This window comes from Pelmatolapia mariae, linkage group LG3_W (assembly GCF_036321145.2).
Source record: "Pelmatolapia mariae isolate MD_Pm_ZW linkage group LG3_W, Pm_UMD_F_2, whole genome shotgun sequence".
NCBI lineage: Eukaryota > Metazoa > Chordata > Actinopteri > Cichliformes > Cichlidae > Pelmatolapia > Pelmatolapia mariae.
In genome coordinates, this window is record NC_086229.1 from 1,073,244 (window position 1) to 1,096,710 (window position 23,467).

At 43.8% G+C, this 23,467-nt stretch overlaps 1 protein-coding gene across 1 annotated transcript; it reads right to left on the minus strand.

Moving 5' to 3' along the window:
- Positions 1 to 2,238: 2,238 nt before the first annotated feature.
- On the minus strand, positions 2,239 to 4,500 carry LOC134624146 (E3 ubiquitin-protein ligase TRIM21-like). The gene has a single exon (XM_063469125.1). It carries the CDS (start codon positions 4,441 to 4,443, stop codon positions 2,785 to 2,787), a length of 1,659 nt encoding a protein of 552 aa, XP_063325195.1. The 5' UTR covers positions 4,444 to 4,500; the 3' UTR covers positions 2,239 to 2,784.
- Between the last annotated feature and the right edge of the window lie 18,967 nt (positions 4,501 to 23,467).

Consider the following 23,467-nt stretch of genomic DNA (forward strand, 5'->3'; position numbering starts at 1 on the left):
AAAGCTTTTAAGGCGTACATTGTTCTCGACGAGCAAAGCAGTAAGTCTTTGGCAAAAACAGAGTTTTTTGAGCTCTTTTGGGTTACAGAGGGCATGGCAGCAAACACCTTGAAGACCTGCTCAGGAGTTATGGAAACAACAGGGCGCCGAGCTAACAATTTCATCATGGAGTCATTAGATGGTACATCTCTGTTCGACCCTGGCACTAACAGTCTCCACATCAAAGAGAAACTTGACACTCCAGAGCAGCAGCGTCAGTTTCTAGGAGCTAATGCATCCAAAATCCTGTTTGATGGGAAAGATGGCCTTGGTGAAGGAGACTTCCAGCAAACACCACACGACATCAAACCTGCAATGTCTGTGGAAGACAAACTCTTTCTGGAAATAATGGACAACGAGGTCTTCATAGACAACCCGAATAGTTGGTTGCCTGAATAGTTACCCTTCAGGCAACCAAGGCGCAAACTCCCTAACAACCGAGCCCAAGCAGTCAAGCGTCTTTTGACATTACGGCACATGCTAGAGAAGAAGCCAGACATGAAAGAACACGATTGCCTTCATGCAGAAGATCTTTGAGGCAGGTCATGCTGAACCAGTACCACCACCCACTGATGAACAAGAGTGCTGGTAATGGCAATCTTCGGAGTGTATCATTCGCGAAAACCAGGTCAGGTACGGGCAGTGTTTGACTCCAGCGCTAAGCAGGATGGTGTCTCACTGAATGACATCCTGCTGAGTGGCCCTGACTTGAATAATTCACTTTTAGGATTCCTCATCTGCTTCCGCAAGGAACCTGTAGCGGTGGCAGCAGACAAAGAACAGATGTTCTATTGCTTCATGGTCCGCCATGATCACCCCACCCTCACCACCCTGACCCAACCTGACTGCAACCTTCAGTCGTGTGTGTGTGTGTGTGTTTCAGAGGTGAGGAGGTTCACTGGAGGAGACAGAGAGTTCCTGACCAGACTGGCTCCTCCCCTTCAGCTCACCTGTCTGCCCCTCCTCCCTGACTCAGCTCCACCTGCTTCGTTCTGATTTGATCTGTTCTACGTGTTCATACAAATAAAACTTCATTGTTCCTCCTCCTGTCACACGGTATCTCACCTTCACTGACCCTAACGCTGGTGATCAGGGTCAGAGGTCACACGAAGCTCCCTGGGTTTAACCTCACACGAAAGGGGCGGAGCTGTCATCATCACAAAGGGGCCTATAACAGGTCATGTGACCCTTCTACAGGAAGTGATCTCTGTGAGTGGCGCCCACATCAGAGACGTTCTCAGATGGTGATTCATAAAACCTGCACCAGTAAAATCTGACAGTAGAAGGATGATGAGTGAAACTGGTTAATCTGGTGTTTGTGACACAGAGCGGGACAATAAAGGTTTGACCTCCGCTGTGTGACACGTGTACCTGAACAGGTGTGCTGTGTGACGCGTGTACCTGAACAGGTGTGCTGTTCAGGTACTGCCATCATCCTGAATCGATTCGATCCATGATTTGATTCGATTCAATTTGATTTTAATTGGGGAAATTTTGCCTCAGTCAGAAATATAATTCTGATCATGTATCAGTACATTTCCATATTTTAACATCTATAAAAAGAAAGCTGACACTTGCGAGACATTATCAAAAGTGTGAGCATCACAGCAGATGCCTTTGTGTCAAAGTAATTGAGGATAAAACAGAAAAACATGAAGGAGATTTTCATGGCCTGGGATTTTATAGCAGATAACCTTAAAATATTCTGCAGTAGATCAAAAACGAAAGAAAACCATGAATCAACATGTGAACATTAGCTGATGCTGCTGAAGTGAAGCAGAGCAAAGTTACAGAGGTTTGATTAGAGACACAGATAAGAGTTTTGTAATTTTGCATCATCTTCACTGTTAAACAGCAGAAATGAGGCTTTCAGGTTGGAGGTCATTTTCGGGGGCGGGAGGGGGGGGGGCAGCGTAATAATAACAAGTAGGTCGAAGGTCAAAACGAGTACAGTTAAGTTAAAATTAATAGGTCAAAGGTCAGGTTAGTGCCTATGTGTGTGTCTGCAGTTGTTCTTTGTGTTGTTGCTGGATCGTTGCCTCGGGGGGAAAGTTGTGTGTGTGTTGAACATGCAGACTAACAGAGACTGCAGCTGTCAGCAGCCACACACACTTTATATTCTAAAAATCAAATCACAGTGAAACATGTTCACTGACAGCTCAGCTTCAGCATCTTATTCATGCTGTGACTGCAGCCGTTCAACTCTGTTTATCTTTAACCCAAATCATCACAACATGGAAATATAATCATCAAAATGATGTGACTGGAAGGATGCAGCAGTCTGTGCTCCACCTTTCTCCTCCACACCTGCAGGTGGAGAACATGGATGCATGAATCTCTACAGAGTTCTTTGAATATTATCCGTCTTATCAGTTTTCAGTCAACAAAAATCCTCACAGAGCCAAAATAAGCAGTTTGTATCCAACATAACTCAGCTGGACTCTGATGCTCCGTATAACAGCCACACATGAGTATGGATTCACTCAAAGCATTGAACAAACTTTATTGTAAATGAAACTTTTGGACATTTATTCTCTGATATTTGCTCTTCAGCTCGAGTCTCCATCAGTGGGAACATTTCCTGATTCAACTTTTCTTCTGTTCAAATCAAACTCCATGAGAATCAAAGTGTGAATCAGAGTCCTGATGATCAGATTCTATAGAAACATGGAGACTGTAGAGGATTTACACTCAATATGTTCATTTGTTCACTTCAAGAAAAAATCAGTCATTCATCAAATAAAATCAGTCGTTGATCGACTCAGTTTGATTGACAGGACAGATGATCAGAGGTGCAGAGTTTTTACCACCAAAAAAAGGACCGGTACAGAAGAATGGGTGGAGTTTGTGAGTGAAGGAGCAGCCAGTAAAGGAGTAGATCAGAGCTGCAGCACCTACATCATAAAAGGAGACCAGACCCTCCTCATAATCCACAAACACCCCCACCTTCTCAGGACCAGGATGAAGACGGAGACGGACTGGAGGACCAGCACCAGCTTTGTAGTCATTTCCATTTCTCAGCACTACAGTCCAGAAACCATACTGAGGTCTCACTGTGACTTTTCCCTTCCTGTTGATCGACTCTGTGGCCACTCCTAAATCCCACTCAGTCTTTCCTTTAACCTGAACCTCAAAGTAAAACCTGCCTGAAGAGAAACTCTGCTCTCCTAAAACACAAACACACTGAGAAAATCTCTCTGGGTTGTCTGGAAGATTCTTCTCCACATCACCACAGTACACTTGTTTTCCATCATCAGACAGGATGAGCCAGGAATTTGCTGTATCAGGATCCAGAGTCACATCCACCTCATGCTGCTGCACCCTCTGCAGCTCAGCCTCAAACAGCTTCTTCTTCATGGGTTTCCAGACTGTCTCCTGCAGCTGAGCCGCAGCTCTCCCCACAGTCCCCTCATATGATGGTGGATGAACTCTGACCTCTGTCCAGTCCTTGGTGGGTGGAGCAGCTTTCAGGGAGGAGAAGCTTTGGAGGAGGTGGAGGTGGTCTTCAGAGCGTGAGAGCTGCTCCACCTCAGAGCTTCTCTCCATCAGCTCAGAGATTTCCTGTTCCAGATCTTTGATGAGACCTTCAGCCTGTTTCTCTGTAGCTTCCTGTTTGTCTTCGATCTCCTTCATGAGCTCCTTCAGACGTCTCTCAACAGACTCCATCAGAGCAGTGAAGACCTGAACACCTTCTGCTTTCTGTCTGTCTGCAGCATCTTTACTCATCTTCACCGACTCTGTGATCTCCTGAATCTTCAGTCGTCTCTTCTGGATCATCTGCTGAATCTCAGCCTCTGTCTTCTCCAGCTCTGCCTTCTTTCCTTCATATTCTTCTCTCAGAGGAACAAACCCGTGGTTCTTGTGGTCTAAAACAGGGCAGATCACACAGACACATGTCTGGTCGGTCTTACAGAACAGCTCCAGAAGTCTTTCGTGCTTCGTGCACATCCTGTCTTCCAGGTTCTCCACAGCATCAATCAGCTGATGTCTTTTCAGACGTTTCACTGTCAGATGAGGCTCCAGGTGAGTCTGACAGTAGGAGGTCTGACACACCAGGCAGGACTTCAGGGCCTTCAGTCTGGTTCCAGTGCAGACGTCACAGGGAACTTCTCCTGGTTTGGCAGCTTGTTGCTCTGAGCTGCTGCTGCTGGCTTTCTGCTGAGCTTCACGTCTGAACTGAGCAACCATCTCAGAGATGAAGGTGTTGACCCTCAGCTGAGGTCTAGTGTAGAAAGTCTCTTTACACATGGGACACTGAGAGATGACATTCATGTCCCAGTGCTGACTGATGCAGGTTTTGCAGAAGTTGTGTCCACATGATGTAGTGACTGGATCAGTGAACACATCCAGACAGATGGAGCACCGAAACTGATCTTCAGATCGCAGATTGCTGGCAGCAGACATGTCTGCACTCTGAGGGAGAAAAAAAAGAAACACATTTGATTCAAAATTCACTTTAAAGTTCATTTTTAAAAAGAGAGAAACAAGCGTCAGTAGTCTGAGGAGCTTGGAAAGAAAAGCGTCTGAAGCTTCTTCAGTTCTCAGAGTAACTGGTGGAGACCCAGCAACACACTCAGACACAAACTGGTTTATCCCAAACACAAACTTAACATCGTCGTCTCTGCTGTACAGTGCAGCATCCAGATGAACAGAATCAACTTTTGGGGATGAAGGTAAATACAGTCGTTAGAAAGATGTGAAATTGTTTCTCTGACTGTTTTACAGAAGGTCCAAGATTCATCCAGATCATTTTATACTTGAATAAATCAGTTGGTTGGATATATTCCATCAATTACTGTGAAGTAAACTTCGACCTTGTTGGTGACTAAATACTTCTTATTGTAAGTCCGGATCAACGACCCATTAATATTAGACTCGATCTCTATGTTAGCAACTGCTGGTGTTCCCCGACTCACGTTAAGGTGACGATAACTGTGTGTAACAAACACATTGAACTGTTAGCAGTCGGTCTTCGACCATACTATTCACGGCGTGAGTTTTCCCTCGCCATTATCGTCATTGTTTACATCGCCCCTGATGCCAACGCGGCACAGGCGTATGACGTCATCAGCTCTGCGACAGCGGACCTACTAAATCGTAGTCCCTCTGTGTTTGTGGCTATAACGGGCGATTTTAACCACATGAACCTCTCCACTGTTCTACCTACATTCAAGCAGTATGTGGACTACAAAACAAGAGACAATAAAACACTGGACCTATTTTATGCCAATGCCACTGAGGCATACACCTCCAGCCCTCTCCCTCCTCTGGGCAGGGCTGATCACAACCTGGTCTACGTCCAGCCCCTTTACAGACCTGCCGTTCAGAGACAACCTGCAGCCACAAAAATGGTTACATGGACAAGGGAGTCGGAGGAGACTCTGCAGGGATGCTTTGAGTCAACTGACTGGGATGTTCTTTGTGATTCCAATCAGGACAATATTGACAATCTGACAGGCTGTGTAACAGATTATATCAACTTCTGTGTGGGCACTGTGGTCCCCCCAAAAAACATTCTGTGCTTCCCCAACAATAAACCCTGGGTTACCAAAGACATCAAAGCAACCTTAAACAAGAAAAAAAGAGCTTTCAGAAATGGTGACAGAGATCAGCTGAAACTGGAGCAGAAGGAGCTGAAAGCCAAGATTGCAGAGGGTAAAGAGTCCTACAGAAGGAGGCTGGAAAACAAACTGCAGGAAAACAACACCAGGAAGCTGTGGAATGGAATGTGGGCTATCACTGGCCTGAGACAAAAGAGAGGTGTTGGGATGGATGGGGACGTCGAAAGTGCTAACAACCTTAATCTGCACTTCAATAGGTTTGACTGCCCTGCGTCTCCTGTCTTCACACCCAGCTCTTCCCATCTTCTCCTTTCCCCTCCCCCCTCTCCTGCCCCCTCAGCCTGTCTCACCCTGTCCCTCTCAGCAGATGACATCAAAAAAGAATTGGGCAGACTCCACTCCAGCAAAGCTGCTGGCCCTGACGGTGTCAGTCCCAGGGCCCTCAGGTGCTGTGCTTCCCAGCTGTCTGGAGTTCTACAATGGATCTTCAACATGAGCCTGGAAATGCAGAGAGTCCCATCACTCTGGAAGACATCCTGCCTGGTTCCTGTCCCTAAAAAGATCAACCCGTCGACCCTCGGTGACTACAGGCCAGTGGCTCTGACCTCACATGTCATGAAGACGCTGGAGAGACTCATCCTGAAACATCTGCGTCTGCTGGTGGAGCCTTGACTGGACCCCCTGCAGTTTGCTTATCAACCTCGTATGGGTGTGGAGAATGCCATCATCTACCTGCTGGACTAGGCTTATTCTCATCTGGACATTGTTAGGAGCACTGTGAGGGTCATGTTCTTTGACTTCTCCAGTGCTTTTAACACAATCAGACCATTACTGCTGGGGAATAAGCTCACGGAAATGCAGGTGGACGCCCCACTGGCTGGTTGGATTACGGACTATTTAACAAGTCGACCACAGCATGTCCCACTGAAGAGCTGCCGCACAGATAACATCCTGAGCAGCACAGGGGCACCGCAGGGGACAGTCCTATCACCCTTCCTCTTCACTCTCTACACATCTCACTTCAGGTACAAGTCTCAGTCTTGTCATCTGCAGAAATTCTCTGATGACTCTGCCATTGTGGGCTGTATCAGGGATGGACAGGAGGAGGAGTACAGGAGTGTGGTGGACAGCTTTGTCAAGTGGTGTGAGCTAAACCACCTACAACTTAACATCATTAAGACAAAGGAACTGATTATAGACTTTAGGAAGCAGGCTCCTCCTCCTACCCCTGTCACCATTAGAGGGGCTGATGTGGAGATAGTTGACGACTACCGATACCTGGGGGTACACTTGGACTGTAAACTGGACTGGACTAAGAACACCAGTGCTATCTTCAAAAAAGAGAGGTGACTCAGGTCCTTCAATGTTGGTAGGAAAATGCTGACCATGTTGTATCACTCGGTGTTGGAGAGCGTCGTGTTCTTTCCAGCTGTGTGCTGAGGAAGTGGGGTGAAGACAGCTGATGCCAACAGGCTGAACAAACTGATTAGAAAGGCTGGTTCTGTCCTGGGCATCAGACTTGAGAACCTGGAGGAGGTGTCTGAAAGGAGAATGCTAAAAAAGCTTGTTTCTGTCATGGACAACCCCTCCCACCCCATGCACGCCTCCATGATGGGCCATCGGAGCAAACGCAGCAAAAGACTCATTGCCCTGAAATGCGGAACTGACCGCCACAGTAAATCCTTTGTACCGGTGGCTATAAGACTGTTTAAATCTTCCTCAATCTGTAGGTGATTTTCCTGAGACGATTACCAATGTTATTCTGTTCCCTTCCAGACGGTGCAATATTACCGAAGAGTACCTTATTGAATATTTGTTTCATCCCCCCATCATACGCTGCTACTCCCTTTATTCTATTGCACAATACTTTGTCACTTTCTAGAATCGCCTGCACTGATAGTTAAGTTATTTATTCACCAGGATATAGTTATGTATATTACTTCGTTAGAGTTATCCTACTGTATATTACTGTACACTACTACTACTACTATTCTTATTGTATATATTATATATCTTATATCTTATTCATCTGTTTCTCTGTCTCTCCTGCTGCTTTGAGCATGTACATGACAAAAGAATTTCCTCCGGGATAAATAAAGTTATTCTTATTCTTATTCTCATATTACACAGTGGCTGTTCCAACAGAACTGACAGTGAGGATGACATTGAATCATAAACTTCAGCAATGTGTTATTAACTGTTTGATCCAGTATATTAATGGCATTTATGAGAACATGTTTATTCAGTGGTGTCTGTATATTTGGTCCATTTGTGTGTCATTAAAAACTGTCCTGTTTTCTCTCACAGATACTGGAACATAACAGCTCCTCACAAACTCAGGATATGGAAGAAGATGAACTTTTCCAGTCACTCGCTGGGATACATCATTCATATTATTCTGGATCCATTTATCAGAAAACATTGATTTATTTTTGTATTTCATATATTTGTCCAAATCAAAGATTTATGTTAGTAGAGAAGAAGCCACCATGATAAAGCCTGTGTGTGAAAATGAGATCAGTGAATTTTGTTGATCAAAATCACATTTAAGGAGGAATTCTGTCCTCCAGTTTGTTTAAATAAGCTTTGGGATTAAACACCATCATCTATGTTTGTGTCTGATGACATGTTTGATCCAGTTCAGCTTGAATATCACAGCTGATGTGTGAACTCTGACATATTTAAAGCCTCGATTATCAGGATGATCTGTTTAAATCATCATGATTTAAACACGTCTGTTTAAATAATGAGATTTATGTTTCCACACAAAGTTATAAAGTGCAGCATCGACTGTTTTCTGAATGATTTAGGAACATCTGTGACTCTTACAGGATACACTAAGTCAGATAATCTCTCTTTGTAAAATGTCTGAATGACTTTTTGAAGCACTGACCAAAATCTGCTGGTTTACAGTATCAAAGGCTTTATATCAATAATGAATAAATAGGTCTTTTTACGGTTGCACGATTAATCGTTAGAAAATCGCGATCTCGATTCATACTTATGTGCGATCTCATTTCCAAATGACAACGATTTAAAAAAAAAAAAAGAAAAGACGACGACGATTGTACCGCATTTTGATCCGGGACGTAATCTGCATGAAAACAAGCGCTCACTCTTCCTGCTCAACAAATGACAAGGGCGGAGCCTTATACCACGTGATACAGAACCTGTGCCGTGATGCTCAAATTGGCAGGGAAAAAACAACGGAGAACACGTCAGGGATGACGAGAAAGTGACAGGAGAAAATCCGTCCCGGTCAACCACCCAAACATCAACAACGGGAACCTTATACAGCGCTTCCCTATACACGTCGAACTCCCGCAGGCACAAAGAAATTACGGAGGCTATTACTTATCACCTGACCAAAGATATATCAACACTGTGCAAAACGAGGGATTTAGGAAAATGATCAACACCCTAGACAAACGCTACACAGTGCCGTCCCGCAACTATTTTTCTATTGTTGCATTACCTGCTCTATACACGCAGTGTCGAGCAACGGTGGAGACGGAATTTCAAGCAGTACAACATTTTGCGGCAACCACAAAATGTGAGGCATTTATTGTTTTTATGTTTATTTATTGTTTTTATGTTCAGTTTCAACTGTTACGAAGTTGATGTGCAGTTAATAAGTGCAATAAATATTTATATTGGAAAAGAAAATTGTGAGAGAATCGTGATCTCAATTCTAAGCAAAAAAATCGTGATTCTCATTTTATGCAAAATCGTGCAGCCCTAGGTGTTTTCACGTCTGTAATCCTTATGATCAATCAGATCCAGAATCAATCTAATAAGAACAGGAAGTGATGAATAAACAGTCATCAGAATAGGAAGTGATGAATAACCAGGAAGTGTGGAGTCAGTCTGAAGTCCAGAGCACAGACTGAGTCCACAGTCCTGAGCAGAGCCACAGTGAGACTGAAGCAGCAGCTCGATGTTCCTACAGTGGATCTGTGGCTACATGAGCAGATTTCTATGGATCCAGTGTGACTGTGATGAGTCAGCATGAAGTGAACAGAGTGAAGATTTGTGTAGAAACAGGAAGTGTGATCAGCTGCACTCACCACTGTTGCTGAGAGAAACCTGATGGACTCCAGTGAATCTTTTAGAGACAAACAGGACTCGACTGCAGCTCTGCTGCTGCTTTCTCACACTGTCACTTCTGCAAAATGACGTTGAACTTCTCGTCTTTCTTTCCCCGTCTTCCTGCCTCTCCCTTTATCAGCTGGTCTGTACTCAGTGACTGTGTGCAGCGGGTGGGAGGAGTGAGGAGTGGCGTGTGGGTAAAGTTCACACAGTAATGACGGCCTCAGGTGATCAGGAGAAACTCACCTGGATTTCCTTTTTCCACAGCAGACTGAGAGCTTCAGGTGGACCCTGAAGGAGGTCTCAGACACAGGTGGTAAAAGTACACAGTGTGTACTGAAGTAGAAGTACTACTGTTAAAAATACTCCAAGTACTAATTCAACTTCTTTACTCAAGTAAAAGTAAAAAACTGGCTGTGAAATGTAAGAGAGTAAAAACAGCTGATTGAAGAACATTTCTAACAAATATGTTTATACAAAGGTAACTGAACCATGTGCTACATCAACATGATAATAAAGTAATATTATTCACTTTATTTCAGTCTAAATTTGAATTACATTAAATATTCCCAGCTTGAAGCAGACAAGTTGAACATGAGCAGAGAAAAAGAAGGAAAATCCAAATATTCCTGTGTTCAGTTTTCTCCATTGTACAGACTGACTGTGCCTCTAAACAGGAACATGAGCAGGAAGAGGCTGAAGTGGATTCAGCAGGTGGAGGATGCCCAACATCAGCTGGAAAGATTTACTGTGACATTTGTTTGCTGTTTTCGCCTCGTGCACGAGAACATCACCAAATAAACCCGAGACAGTTTTTAATACTTTATTGTTCAAGAGCAAAAAGACTGACGGACTGTGTTTAAGGCAAACTCACAAATGTTGCAGTGTAGCGATAATCATCATATTCAGTGTTTATTTGCTGGTTTGTTGGCAGCGGCTCCTTAAAGTCTGTCACACATCTGTTTGAGCGTCTCCAGTTAATCTGAGCATCAGGCGGCTCAGCTGATCTCTGGTGTGTAGTTGCTGTGCTGCGGTCCCATTCCTCAGTGAAAGTAACAGCAGAACAAAAACTCTCTCGATCCACATGTTTGAAAAGAAAGCTTTTAAACAGATGAACACACTCAGTAAAGGAAAAAGAAATAACAAAAGCATCCTGGAGCACTTCTGTTGTCTTTTGTACGTGTTTTGAGTTTTTGCGTGTTTTGGGGTTTGTACGTGCTTTGTCTCTAGCGGCCACCGTAAATGTACTTTTATTCACATAAAATGTAATAAATAAATCATATAATACAAAAACCAACTATTCACATTTCAACTTTTAACTATTTAAATTTTCAGCTTTTTCCTTTTAAACAAATTTAAAGTGAAATAGCACAAAACACTGCAAACCACAACACAATTAAATATAAATTAAAATATGAAAACAAAAAGAAGATGCACATTCTCTGTCATATGGGCCTGCATGAATAAACTTTATGAATCCCTTATCATCCGCAACTGAAAATAGTTGTGGATGATTACTATACCTTTCTCATGTGACGTGATTGTCCCTGGCTCTCTTTCTCTGTCTCCCCCTCCCGCTCTGTTCCTGTGCTACTGAGTGTAACTACCGCCCCTCCCCCCTCATCCCATCGTAAAGCACGAGCTCGCGTGCAGAGTGAAGTGGAAAAAAAGTGCGAGAGACAGGGTGAGAAAAAGGAAAAAAAAAAAGCCCATGGCTCGCCATAAGGAGCCGGCTCGCGTCGTTAACGTCAGAGATCTAAGAGCCATTTTGTTCGCGAACGACACATGACTACCGACTTACATGAAATACTGCATCACAAAGAACAACACAGCGATCACAGACATGTTTATGCCAACAAACAAACATTAACCCAGAAAAGCCTTTAAAACAACCTGCTGTGGTTTGGAGTAGAGATTCCTGAATTTACCAGGTGCACCTAAAGGCAGCACAATTTAAACCGTAAATAATGATGTAGGAGCGCAAATCCTTTTCCTTTTATATACTTATATAAATGCAGAGTATGCAGAATGGATCAATAGAGTAAATAAGAATACAAGGGAATTCCAAATTTCAAGTATTGTGAGTCTATTGCACCGTTGGATATTAACAAAAGTATTGCACAGTGAAAGGCACTACAGCTTTTTTTTACCCTAGCGTTTCTTTGTTGCTGATTTTTGTTCCACAAACCAAAAGAAAAGAAGAATCAACCTTTAATATATTTTCATGTTTGCTTCAAGCACTATGACATATCACACACACACATCTGGATGCTGAGTGTGTCACTGATAAAGCTGTGACACAGCAGCTCACTCAGTCCAGTCCAGGTAACAGACTCACCTGTTAGCAGCAGCTCTCCCCTCACAGAGCTCAGCTGCTTATTTTAGTCAGCAGGAAAATGAATATTATGGACTACAGCAGTCTGTCAGGGCTGTTCAAGGACACAAAGTCACACACAGGTTTAAACTGTTAGACTCATGAATATCCACAAAGTAGATGCACATTTATCTTTAACAGGAGCAAACGGCCTGATCAGATAATATAATAACTCATAAAAGCTCATTTATGTAAATCTCTGCTTGAACCAGTGTAACAGTCACACACTGATTAAACACCATCACTACTTCAGTAATGACAGAGGGGCGTAGGCGTGCTCGTGGGACAGTCCTCCTTCCTCCAGCTTTGGAAACCAGATGTGGAAGCAGACTCCCTGAGGTCTGCAGTCCAACACCAGTGTGAGCAGAGACTACTCAGCTGCTGGGCGGAGCTTATCTTCCTGTTCTGTTCAAATCCAGCATTAAACTCTTCTTATGTTCACTCTTCATTCTGATCATGTCTAACAAACATCACTGTTCATCTCCTCCTCCCTTTGTGACTCATTCATGTCCACTTTACTCCTTAGTAAGTCTCCACAGCTCCAAACCAGCTCTGCACTCAGAGTTAGTCCACGTTTATCTAACGGGTCCTTCCTGCTCCACTCTGAGCAGGAAGGACCCGTGGGTCAGAGGGGGTGTGTCATGATGTTTGTCTGATCTTCTCTGAAGCTCTGATGCTTCCTGACGGTCAGCAGCTTTGACCTTTGACTCAAATGAAGCATTTTCACTCCATCAGAACAGCAGAAACATGCTCAGGGTCATCATCATTATAAACTTCTATTGTTAGACAAACAGCTGCAGAACATCTGGCTGAAGTTAGTTAGCTGTTAGCAGAGGAAGGCCAAAGCAAAGCAGCACCTTCATCTTCCTCAGGGCTGAATACATAAGAGATACTGTATATACACACAGGCTGCTCTTCATCAACAGCTCCTCCTCCTCCTCAGACTGTTTCTTCAGCAGTCAGACGTTCCTGTTCTTGGTTCCTGTTCCTGAGGACACAGAGGACAGTCAGACACTCACATGGGTCCATGGGTTTGATGCTGGAGTCTATCCAGCTGTGCCAACTGATCAATATCCTACAAACAGACTGATCGGTTCTCTGATCTGTGATCGATCAGCTGGGACTAGGATGAGGATCAGAGCCAAGAATTAAACCAGGTTCATACATTCATACCTGCACGGGCAGGTGAGTTCCTCTGATCATGTGACCCTACACATCCTCACTCACTGAGCTCATTTAAAGTGGACCAGCTGCAGTTACCATGGTGACCTCACAGGTAAACACAGACACCACTGTGACCCTGCAAACATACCTCTTTTCCACTTTAATCTCAGATTTTGGTGCACTCCTCCTCCTGAGACATGCCAGCATGTCTGCCATGGCTCCCTTTAAGGTTGCTGCAGAGGAGAAAACAGGAGCGAGTCTCAGAGCTCATCAACTTATTTCTACATCACACACACAAACCAGGTGACCATGTGCAGCACTCTTTCCTCTCAGCTGTGGTTTAGTTTGAATTTGAATAGTGGAAATACTAAAATCACTAGTGGAACATGAGTGACCGTCCAAGCCTGCATGGACCCAGCAGAGCTGAACACTGACTCTGGTCAGGTCTCCATATTCAGGCTGTTAGAGTTATAAAACTGCACAACTCAATCTTAATGAGCAAGATTGAGTGAATCTGATTTCTGTGATTGAATATGTGGATGGAAATCTGGGTTCACAGCCTCTTATTTGTGCCCCTGCACGGTATTTACCACCGGCAGATAGAGGCTGACATCCAGAAATCCTTCCAGTGGCTGGACAAAGCTGGACTGAAAGACAGCACAGAGGCACTAATCATGGCAGCACAGGAACAAGCTCTGAGCACAAGATCCATAGAGGCTGGGGTCGATCACACAGGGCAAGACCCTTTATATTGTACAGTAGATCGTACAACAATAGATACAGAGAAAAACCCAACAATCATATGACCCCCTATGAGCAAGCACTTTGGCGACAGTGGGAAGGAAAAACCTTTAACAGGAAGAAACCTCCAGAAGAACCAGGAAAGGGAGGGGCCTTTCCTTTCCAGTCACCTTTCTCACTCACTATGTGTTAATAGACCTCTCTGCATTGAATCATATCTGTTATTAATCTCTGTCTCTCTTCCACAGCATGTCTTTATCCTGTCTTACTTCTCTCACCCCAACTGGTCGCAGCAGATGGCCCCGCCCCTCTCTGTGCCTGGTTCTGACGGAGGTTTCTTCCTGTTAAAAGGGAGTTTTTCCTTCCAACAGTATGATCTACTGTACAATATAAAGCACCTTAAGGCGCCTGCTGTTGTGATTTTCTGCTATATAAATAAAATTGAATTGAACTTAACAGAAGAGTGCAGACCTAGCAACAGCAAAGATACTGTGCAGGACCCTCAAGCTCTGAGGCCTCTGATAGATAATGTCAGGTCTTTGTTTCACTCTCGGTTTATTAATGATTGTGTGTTTATTGAAGATGATTCTGGGTTATGTAGGTGCCTGAGATTTTTCAGAGTTTCTCTGGTAAAGGAGCAGGAGAAGGATGGACTCTCATCATATCTCTTTATACATGACATGAGCCGTGTCCAAATTCATGGGCTGCATCCTCCTGAGGACCCGGCCTTCGTGGTCTACATGGGCCGGGTCCTCAGAAGGTCGGGTCAGCTGGAAGTAAACGGCTGTGAAATTGGACGGTCTAGCCTTCAGATTAGTGTCACCGCTGTCTCAGTGGAGTTTAATAAACTCGCCCGTCTGCTCCTTGCTATCTAAAATATAACAGGACACTGACGTAGGTTCTCGAACATCTCACACTTCTGTTTAATCAGTTTTCTGTTTGACGTTTAGTCAGCTGTATAAAAACCAAGGAGGAACCCACTCGGGGGATTAATAAAGTTTTATTTTATCTAATCGAATCTAATAACTTTAATCTCAGCCAAACCGATTTACTCACGAACAGATAAAACACTGATAAAAGCAAAAACAATAACATTTTTAGGTTGTCTAAGTGACTTATATATTACGTTTAACCTGAGTAGCGAAATGATCTGAAAATGATGTGCCGGGAGTTGTGCCGTTCTCGGCTCTAGTGACCCTCGAGCTCTCGGCTCGCTATCGAGCTGGTGGGTGACAGACGTCTCCGAAAATGTCGGAACACTTTTGCAAATATGCGATATCTTGATAAACCGAGCAGATATTTGAAGTTTACATACCCACATTGTTGCCTGAAAATATGTTTAAAGTTTATTTTGTGACCCAGAAAGAGTAATAAGAGTAATTTTAAAATTTAGTAGCGGCCGCCATTGTTGAAAACTGGAATTGGCTGAGCCACGCTATGAATTCTGGGATATGGTGGGCCACGAAGTATACACCCGACACATCCTTCAAATTCGGGGAAAAGGAGGACGCATTTGTCGGCTGCATTCGGAGGAGTCTTCGAATTTGGACAGCCTTCGTCACGTCGCTGTGACGTAATCGGCCTACAAATGCGTCCTCAGGAGGATGCAGCCCATGAATTTGAACACCCACATGATTTATTAGTCTGATTGCATTGTTTAGCAAATACTCACTGAGACCTGTGACTTGTTCACTCACCTCTGACACTGAGAGTCACTACTCTCTGTAGCAGCATGTGTCCATTCTTGTTGTAGACGGTGCAGGTGTAGACTCCACTGTCAGTGAGGCGGAGGTCTTTCAGGGTCAGACTGAGGTCTCCAGTTCTCAGTGCATCTTCATCCATCTCTGCGCGACCTCTGTAACCCTGGTGCTGTTTGTCTGGCTGGCTTTGGCTTTTCTGAAACACGCAGACTTTGGTGTGTTTGGAGTCTGAGCGTGTCCACTCCACTGTGACGCCCTGACGAAGGTCAGCTGTGGTTTGAAAGGGCAGCAGCGCAGACCTCTCCCCTTGTGTCACCTCCAACACGTCCACTTTGTTATCTGAAAAGAGACCAGAGCAGAACATGTCAAGTACAGACAGACAGACATCAGTGAGGTTGATCCTCCATCATGTCCTCTGCTGTGTAACCAGCAGCTCTTCATCCTGTTTTCAGTGTTTCTCTGACTTGGAGCTAAACTGCTTTTGTGTTGATGTGTGAGGCTGCACAGCTTTCTGTTGCTTTCTTTACTCTTACACATTCATTCTGTTACACTCACACTCACTTACATCACTGTGACTTGCCTTTACTGCAAAAGAAATGGTCACACACTGGACAAATGTTTCAAATTCACAGAAAAATCAGTCCAGGATCGTATCAAGTTTGTACAAGCAGAAAGGCTGTGTTTTGGATGTTTAAAGGGGGGACATCATTCTAAGAAGTGTGATAAAAGGAATACGTGTGAAGAAGCATCCCACATGTCTGCATGATGACAAGTTTGCAGAGCGTAAAAGGATAATGCCTGCAACGAATGATAACTCTCAAGACAAGGACGAAGGAGATGAACCAGCAACCGCAATCTCTAATAGAGTAACTCAAGTAACTGCAAGCACACTGACATCCTCCATTCTACCTGTCTGGGTTTCGTCAAAAAATCACCCAGAGAGAGAAGTTCTAGTATATGCCCTCCTCGATTCTCAGAGCGATACATCCTTCATCTTGGATGAAGTAGCCCAGGATCTCGACACAGATAAGAATAAGGCTCATCTAAGACTATCAACCATGTCCGCCAAGTCAACAGTCATACCATGTGAGAAACTGGTAAATCTTCAAGTTAGAGGCTACAAGCAGGAAAAGAGAATTACATTGCCACCGGTTTATACAAGAGAGTTCATCCCTGTGAACAGATCACACATCCCGACGTCTGAAACTGCTTTGAGTTGGCCTCACCTCGAAAGGCTGGCAGATAGGTTACCTCCAATGCTTGAATGCGAAGTTGGTCTGCTTCTCGGCTATAACTGTCAGCAAGCCCTTCTGCCACGGGAAGTCATTGCAGGTGAGGAGAATCAGCCTTACGCACAGCTAACTGATCTCGGCTGGAGCATAGTTGGTTGTATGTCTCAAGTTCAAAATCACAATGATGATACTGGCATAAGCCACAGAATCATTGTTCGAGAAGTTACTCCTGCAGTACAACAAGCAGTTGAACTTAAGCAAGAAGTGCATTTTGTATGCAGAACTCAAGTGAAGGAAGTTGGTCCAGTTGATGTAATAAAGGCTTTGGGATCTGATTTCTCTGAGCATGCAACAGATGACAATCCAGTCTCTCAGGAAGACATTTTGTTCATGTCAAAGATGACCAAAGGCATAAGGCAAAAGGAAAACGGTCACTATGAACTCCCGTTGCCATTCAAAACTGACAACCCGAATCTTCCAAACAACAAACAATGCGCTGAGCATAGACTGTCTTCATTGGAACCTCGGCTCAGAAGAGATAAGAAATACCATGAAGATTACGTCAAGTTCATGGACGACATCATAGCCCGTGGAGACGCAGAGAAGGTCCCAGAGCAAGAACTGGATAATGAGGCAGCATGGTATATACCACACCATGGGGTCTACCACCCCCACAAACCTGAAAAGATACATGTGGTTTTTGATTGTTCGGCCCGTTTCCAGGGAACATCTCTTAACGAACACCTTCTGACTGGACCAGATCTTACCAACGCACTGATTGGAGTGTTATGTAGATTCAGAAAGGGCCCCATCGCCATCATGTGTGACGTGGAAAGGATGTTCCACCAATTCCATGTCATCAAGGAGCATCAAGACTATTTGAGATTTCTTTGGTGGGACAAAGGCGATTTAAACTCTGAGCCTTCAGTGTACAGGATGAGAGTGCATCTTTTCGGAGCAGCTTCATCTCCTGGATGCTCCAATTTCGGACTCAAACATATTGCTTCTCAAGGTAGAGACAGATTCAGCAAAGAGACTATTGAGTTCATCCAAAGAGGTTTTTACGTTGATGACGGACTCGCTAGTGTGACATCAACAGTCGAAGCCATACAGTTGGTAAAAGAGTCAAGGGCACTTTGTAAAACAGGCAACCTACATCTGCATAAGTTTGTGTCAAATGATAAAGAAGTGCTGGCAGCTATTCCCCAAGACGAACAAGCTAAAGCCAAAGACCAGGACATGGCTCTTGGAGAACTCCACATTGAACGTGCACTTGGAGTACAATGGTGCATAGAGGCAGATGAATTCCAATTCAGAGTCCAAGTTAAAGACAGCCCATTGACAAGGAGAGGGGTGCTCTCGATTCATATTCTATTCTATTCACATTCTACCACAATGGGAAGCATGGTTGAGAGACCTGCCCAAGTTGGCAGCTCTGAAGATCCCACGAAGCTACTCACAAGTTGCTGACATTGTGCAGTACGAATTGCACAGTTTCTCAGATGCGAGCCTTAGTGGTTATGGCGCATGTTAATACCTCAGAGCAAAGGGTAGAGAAGGACAGGTCAGTTGTGCACTCGTCATGGGCAAGGCAAGAGTTACGCCCATTAAGCAAACAACCATCCCAAGGCTCGAACTGTCATCGGCCGTGACTTCAGTTCGCATCGCAGATGTGATCAAACGAGAACTAGACATCCAGAATCTACAGGAATATTACTGGACAGATTCACAAGTCGTATTAGCATACATAAATAATGATGCTAAAAGATTTCACACATTTGTTGCCAATCGAATCCAACGCATAAGACAAAGCACAAGTCCTGGGACATGGCAGCATGTCAGCTCAGAGGAAAATCCAGCTGATCAGGCCTCAAGAGGTTTAAATGCTACTCAGCTGAAAGATTCAAACTGGTTTAAAGGTCCCGATTTTCTTTAGAAACAAGATCTTCCAGTCAGAGAGGAAATGGTGGGAGAGGTTGAAGAAATGGATCCTGAAGTCCGTAAAGGCTATACGCACACTGTACATTCAAAGGAAGCAAACCCAGTGCTAGAGCGTTTGAAGAAGTTCTTCAGTTGGTCGAGAGCTATTAAGGCCATTGCCAGGCTCAGACGATTCATCAAAGAGTACAAAGGTGTTCAACAAAGAACGAACAAAGTGACAGATCTTGAAGAAAGAAAAGACACAGAATTATTCATCATCAAGCTAGTGCAAAGAGACGTCTTTGCTGAGGAAATACAGAAGATCAGATCTCAAGGAGAAAATTCTCTGCACAGGCGCAGCAGACTGAAGCAGTTAAATGCCTTTTTGGACAGGTCAGATGTTCTCAGGGTGGGAGCAAGATTATCTCAATCAGCTTTACATTATGATGTAAAACACCCTGCAATTCTCCCCAAGGAGTCCCATGTGTCAGCCCTACTCGTCAAACACTACCATGAACGTGTACATCACCAAGGAAGAGGGATGACAATAAATGAATTGCGGGCAAATGGCATATGGATTTTAGGATGTGGGAGTGTTGTTTCTTCACACAATTACCATTGTGTTAAGTGTAGAAGATACAGAAAGGCTACAAATGTCCAACAGATGTCATATTTGCCAGAAGTGAGAACAGAAACGGCACCTCCTTTCACGTATTGTGGTGTTGACTGTTTCGGTCCATTCATGGTAAAGGAAGGAAGAAAGGAAGTCAAAAGGTATGGACTATTGTTCACGTGTTTATGTTCACGAGCTGTGCACATTGAAACACTAGACGACTTATCGACAGATGCCTTCATGAACGCTCTACGAGTCCTGATAGCCATAAGAGGTCCTGTCCGACAATTAAGATGCGACCAAGGGACAAACTTTATGGGCGCCAAAAGAGAACTTTTGGAGCTGATGAAAGATATGGATCAAGAACCACAAAAAGCTATGGGTTGTGAATTTGTGGTGAACGTCCCGTCAGCTAGCCACATGGGGGGCGTCTGGGAACGCCAAATTCGAACAGTACGAAGTGTACTGACAGCAATGCTGGACAAGTTCTCAAACAGACTCGATACAACTAGTCTAAGGACACTGCTTTACGAGACAATGGCCATCATTAACAGCAGACCTTTAAGTGTTGAGTGTCTCAATGATCCCTTGGGACCAGAGCCATTAACTTCCAATCACATATTAACGATGAAGTCTTCGGTTATTCTTCCACCTCCAGGAGAGTTTTGCAGAGAGGATTTGTACTTGAACAAAAGATGGAAAAGAGTAAAATTTCTAGCAAATGAGTTTTGGCAAAGGTGGAGGCGAGAGTATCTGTTAAATCAACAGCGGCGACAGAAGTGGCAGAACGTCTCACAAAACCTGCGAGTAAATGACATTGTGATACTGCAGGATGATAATGCTCCGAGATGTAAATGGAAACTTGCTCTAATAGTAGAGGCTATAGAGAGCCCAGATGGCAAGGTTCGAAAAGTGAAGCTCAAGACCAGTGAAACTACCTTTGACAGGGGGAAACCACTGACAAGGCTGATATATCTGGAAAGACCTGTTCACAAGGTAGTGACTTTACTGGAGACTAACATGCAAAGTGAACCAGACTCTAATGTTGACACTCATTAGAAAATCACATTGCAAACAATGAGTGATTTTTGTGGGAGTGTAAGTGTTACAGAAATGACTTATATATAAGAAGTTTAATAGACGGTTCCAGCAGTTAAAATGTTCTTGCTTGTACAGTTCTGTGGACAATATTGTAAAGGTGTGTTTATCTTGTCATAAAGAACAAGTTTTATTACACCGCTATTATCGCGAGGTTTGGGGCGTGACAATATAGACTGTGAGCCCACATTTAATAATCACGCTAAGGAGTTCAGCGAGCTATCTGCAAAGGCCTGATTAGTCTACCAGCTGTACAAGGTATTTGTCCTTTGCCATAACTGTATTGTAATATTGTGAAAATTTGTAATGTATGGTGTTCTAATCATTTTATGGTTTAATTTAGAATGCGCAAGACTGTAAAGGTATTCTTCTAGAACCTCCGAAGTGGCAGGCGGCCACGAGGTAATTTTTTGTTGTTAAATCACAAATGTTACCTTTGATAGACTGAAGCGCTTAAGCCTTTCTGTTTTATGTTTGTAGTTTTCACGGCGTTCAATAAATGGAGCGAAGCGCCCGTCTTGAAGAAGCCGTGCCTGTGTTGTCATTTCGGAGTTACAGGGTGTTTTTGAAATGTTTAGCACTGTCACCTCCAATCAGGAGATTGAGGCTGAGCTCAGGGGATCCGATTCTACTGTTAGTGAATAAATGTTATCTCCTCTCAAAGTTAGGCTGACATATTTCTCCTCTGAGTCTGTGAACTCATTACTAGACAAGGTTTTGAGTTGGGATGATAATGTTACCACCAACACACAGCCTCAAATGTCACCTGTCTCAGCTAGGGATTCTAGCACTGTGTTATCTGTACCTGTCTCTCCACATAACCCAGTTAACACTCCTAAGTTACAGTTCGCTTCAAGTGTGGTTTCAAGCAAATATGGCAATCCTATATACAACTGTCATTCTATTAAGTTGCCATCAAATAGATGCTTACCTGGATATTTAAGGTTTGCCCTGGAACCCAGCCATGAAGGTCTAAGTTGTGTTTTTGTGGGCAATGCTGTAGATCTTGTTTGTTGTCCAGCCTCTCTGGACTTTAAAGAACTATTAATGAATGGGAATGTCAAGCCTATGTTCAATTGTTCTGGGTTTGAGGAGACTGAACTCACTGCTTTAGAGCCAGTTGAGACTGTTTGCATCACTTCTGGATCAAACTAGCTGGCTCCCCTGTCACCCATTTCCACATGCCCAGATACTGTTTGTTTTTGGACGTTTTGCTGTGGGGTTACTTGTCGGGTGGTGTGGCAGTTACTTGTGCCAGCTGGGGGCTCAGGCGAGCTCGCCCAGCATCCTGCTCCAGTGACCAGCCTTGTCTTGTCCAGCCTTGTCTCCTGCGGCTGCCATGCCACCGCCACGCAGTGCGCCCTGCACACCTGCGTCTGCCATCGGCCACTTTCCAGGCTGTCAGCTGGACATCTCCGCCATCATAGTCGGCCCCCTGAACTGCTTCGCCGCCAATCCCTTCCCCACGGTCACCCTCCTGAGCTGCTTCACATCAGAAAAAGCAACACATCATCTGCATACAGACTTAGTTTATGCTCTACATTCTTAATTACTACAGCCTGTCTAAATGCTGGTTTGATAAAAACTGCAAACAGTGAAGGAGAGATTGAGCATTCCTGCCTGGTGCCACTCAGAAGACAGAAGTTGGAGAATGTTTGGTCATTTGGCCTCAGACAAGCTGTTGCTTTCTCTCTTGCTGTGAGTTTTTTAGTGGCACCGGAGCAGAGAGTGGACAGTGGACTGGTGATTTTTGCCTGAGCAAAGATAGAAAGACAGAGACTAAAACACAACCACGGTGTGGTGGGTCCTTGTTACAAAAATCTACATTTATTTATAAGTCATATCTTGGATTTGGTCTGCTGTTCTGGCGTTACCCCCACTCATTGTTTCCCCAATCTGATCATATGTTTATTTCTTTTAATGTAATGCAACAGATTCCAAAACCTGTGACATCACATTTAGAAAAAAATAGTAATATTCATCTTCCTGATCTTTCATCTCCCATTTATGACCTTCCATTTATTCACAGCTTCTCATCCCCTGATGAACTTGTTTCTTATTATAATGTCAATGTTCATAACCTTCTTAACATATTTGCTTCACTTAAACACCAAACTGTCTCATTTTCCCATTCAGCACTGTGGTTTACACGTAACATGCACCATATCAAAGCTAAAGGATGCCAACTGGAACGTCTGTTCAAGTAAACCGGACTCACCATACACAAAGAAATGTATAATGATCATATCTTGTTGTATAAGGACTGCATTGCTTCAGCCAGGTCTGGATACTATTCTGGCTTAGTCAGTTCTAGTGAAGGTAACTCCAGGTCTCTCTTTTCTTTGTTTAGTAAAATCACAAAAGCTCCATACTCATTCTCCTCTCATGTGGACTCTGCTGACTTTTGCAGCTCTCTTACATCCTTTTTCACTCTTATAATCTCTGACATCCACCAACAATTTACCTCTTTAGGAACTTCTAACCTTGAAGTAGACTTTCTGTTTTCCTCACTGTCTTCCTGTCATTCATTTTCAAATTTACTCCTACCTGATGTATCAAATCTTATTCAAAAATCTAATTTATCCACTGGTCAGTTCGACCTTCTTCCCACTGTGTTAGTTAAAGCCTGTCTTCCCTCATTGGCTCCTCTCATAACTTGTTAGGGTGCCTGTGTCGTTGACCCAGGGTTTTGAGTTTATTATATTATTGAAATTGATTTTGATATTATTTATCATTTCTAGTCTTTAGTTTCTTTGTTAGATTTCTGTCTTATGGTTTATGTCTCTGTGTCCCCTGTCAGCTGTATCCCCTTGTCAAGTTCGCGTCTCTGTTATGTTTCCTGTTTTACTTTGAAAGTCTGTGTCTCATGTTAATGCGTCTGGTTTTGCTTCCTTTGTCTCGTCAGCCCTGATTTGTCCCAGCTGTGTTTCCCTCCT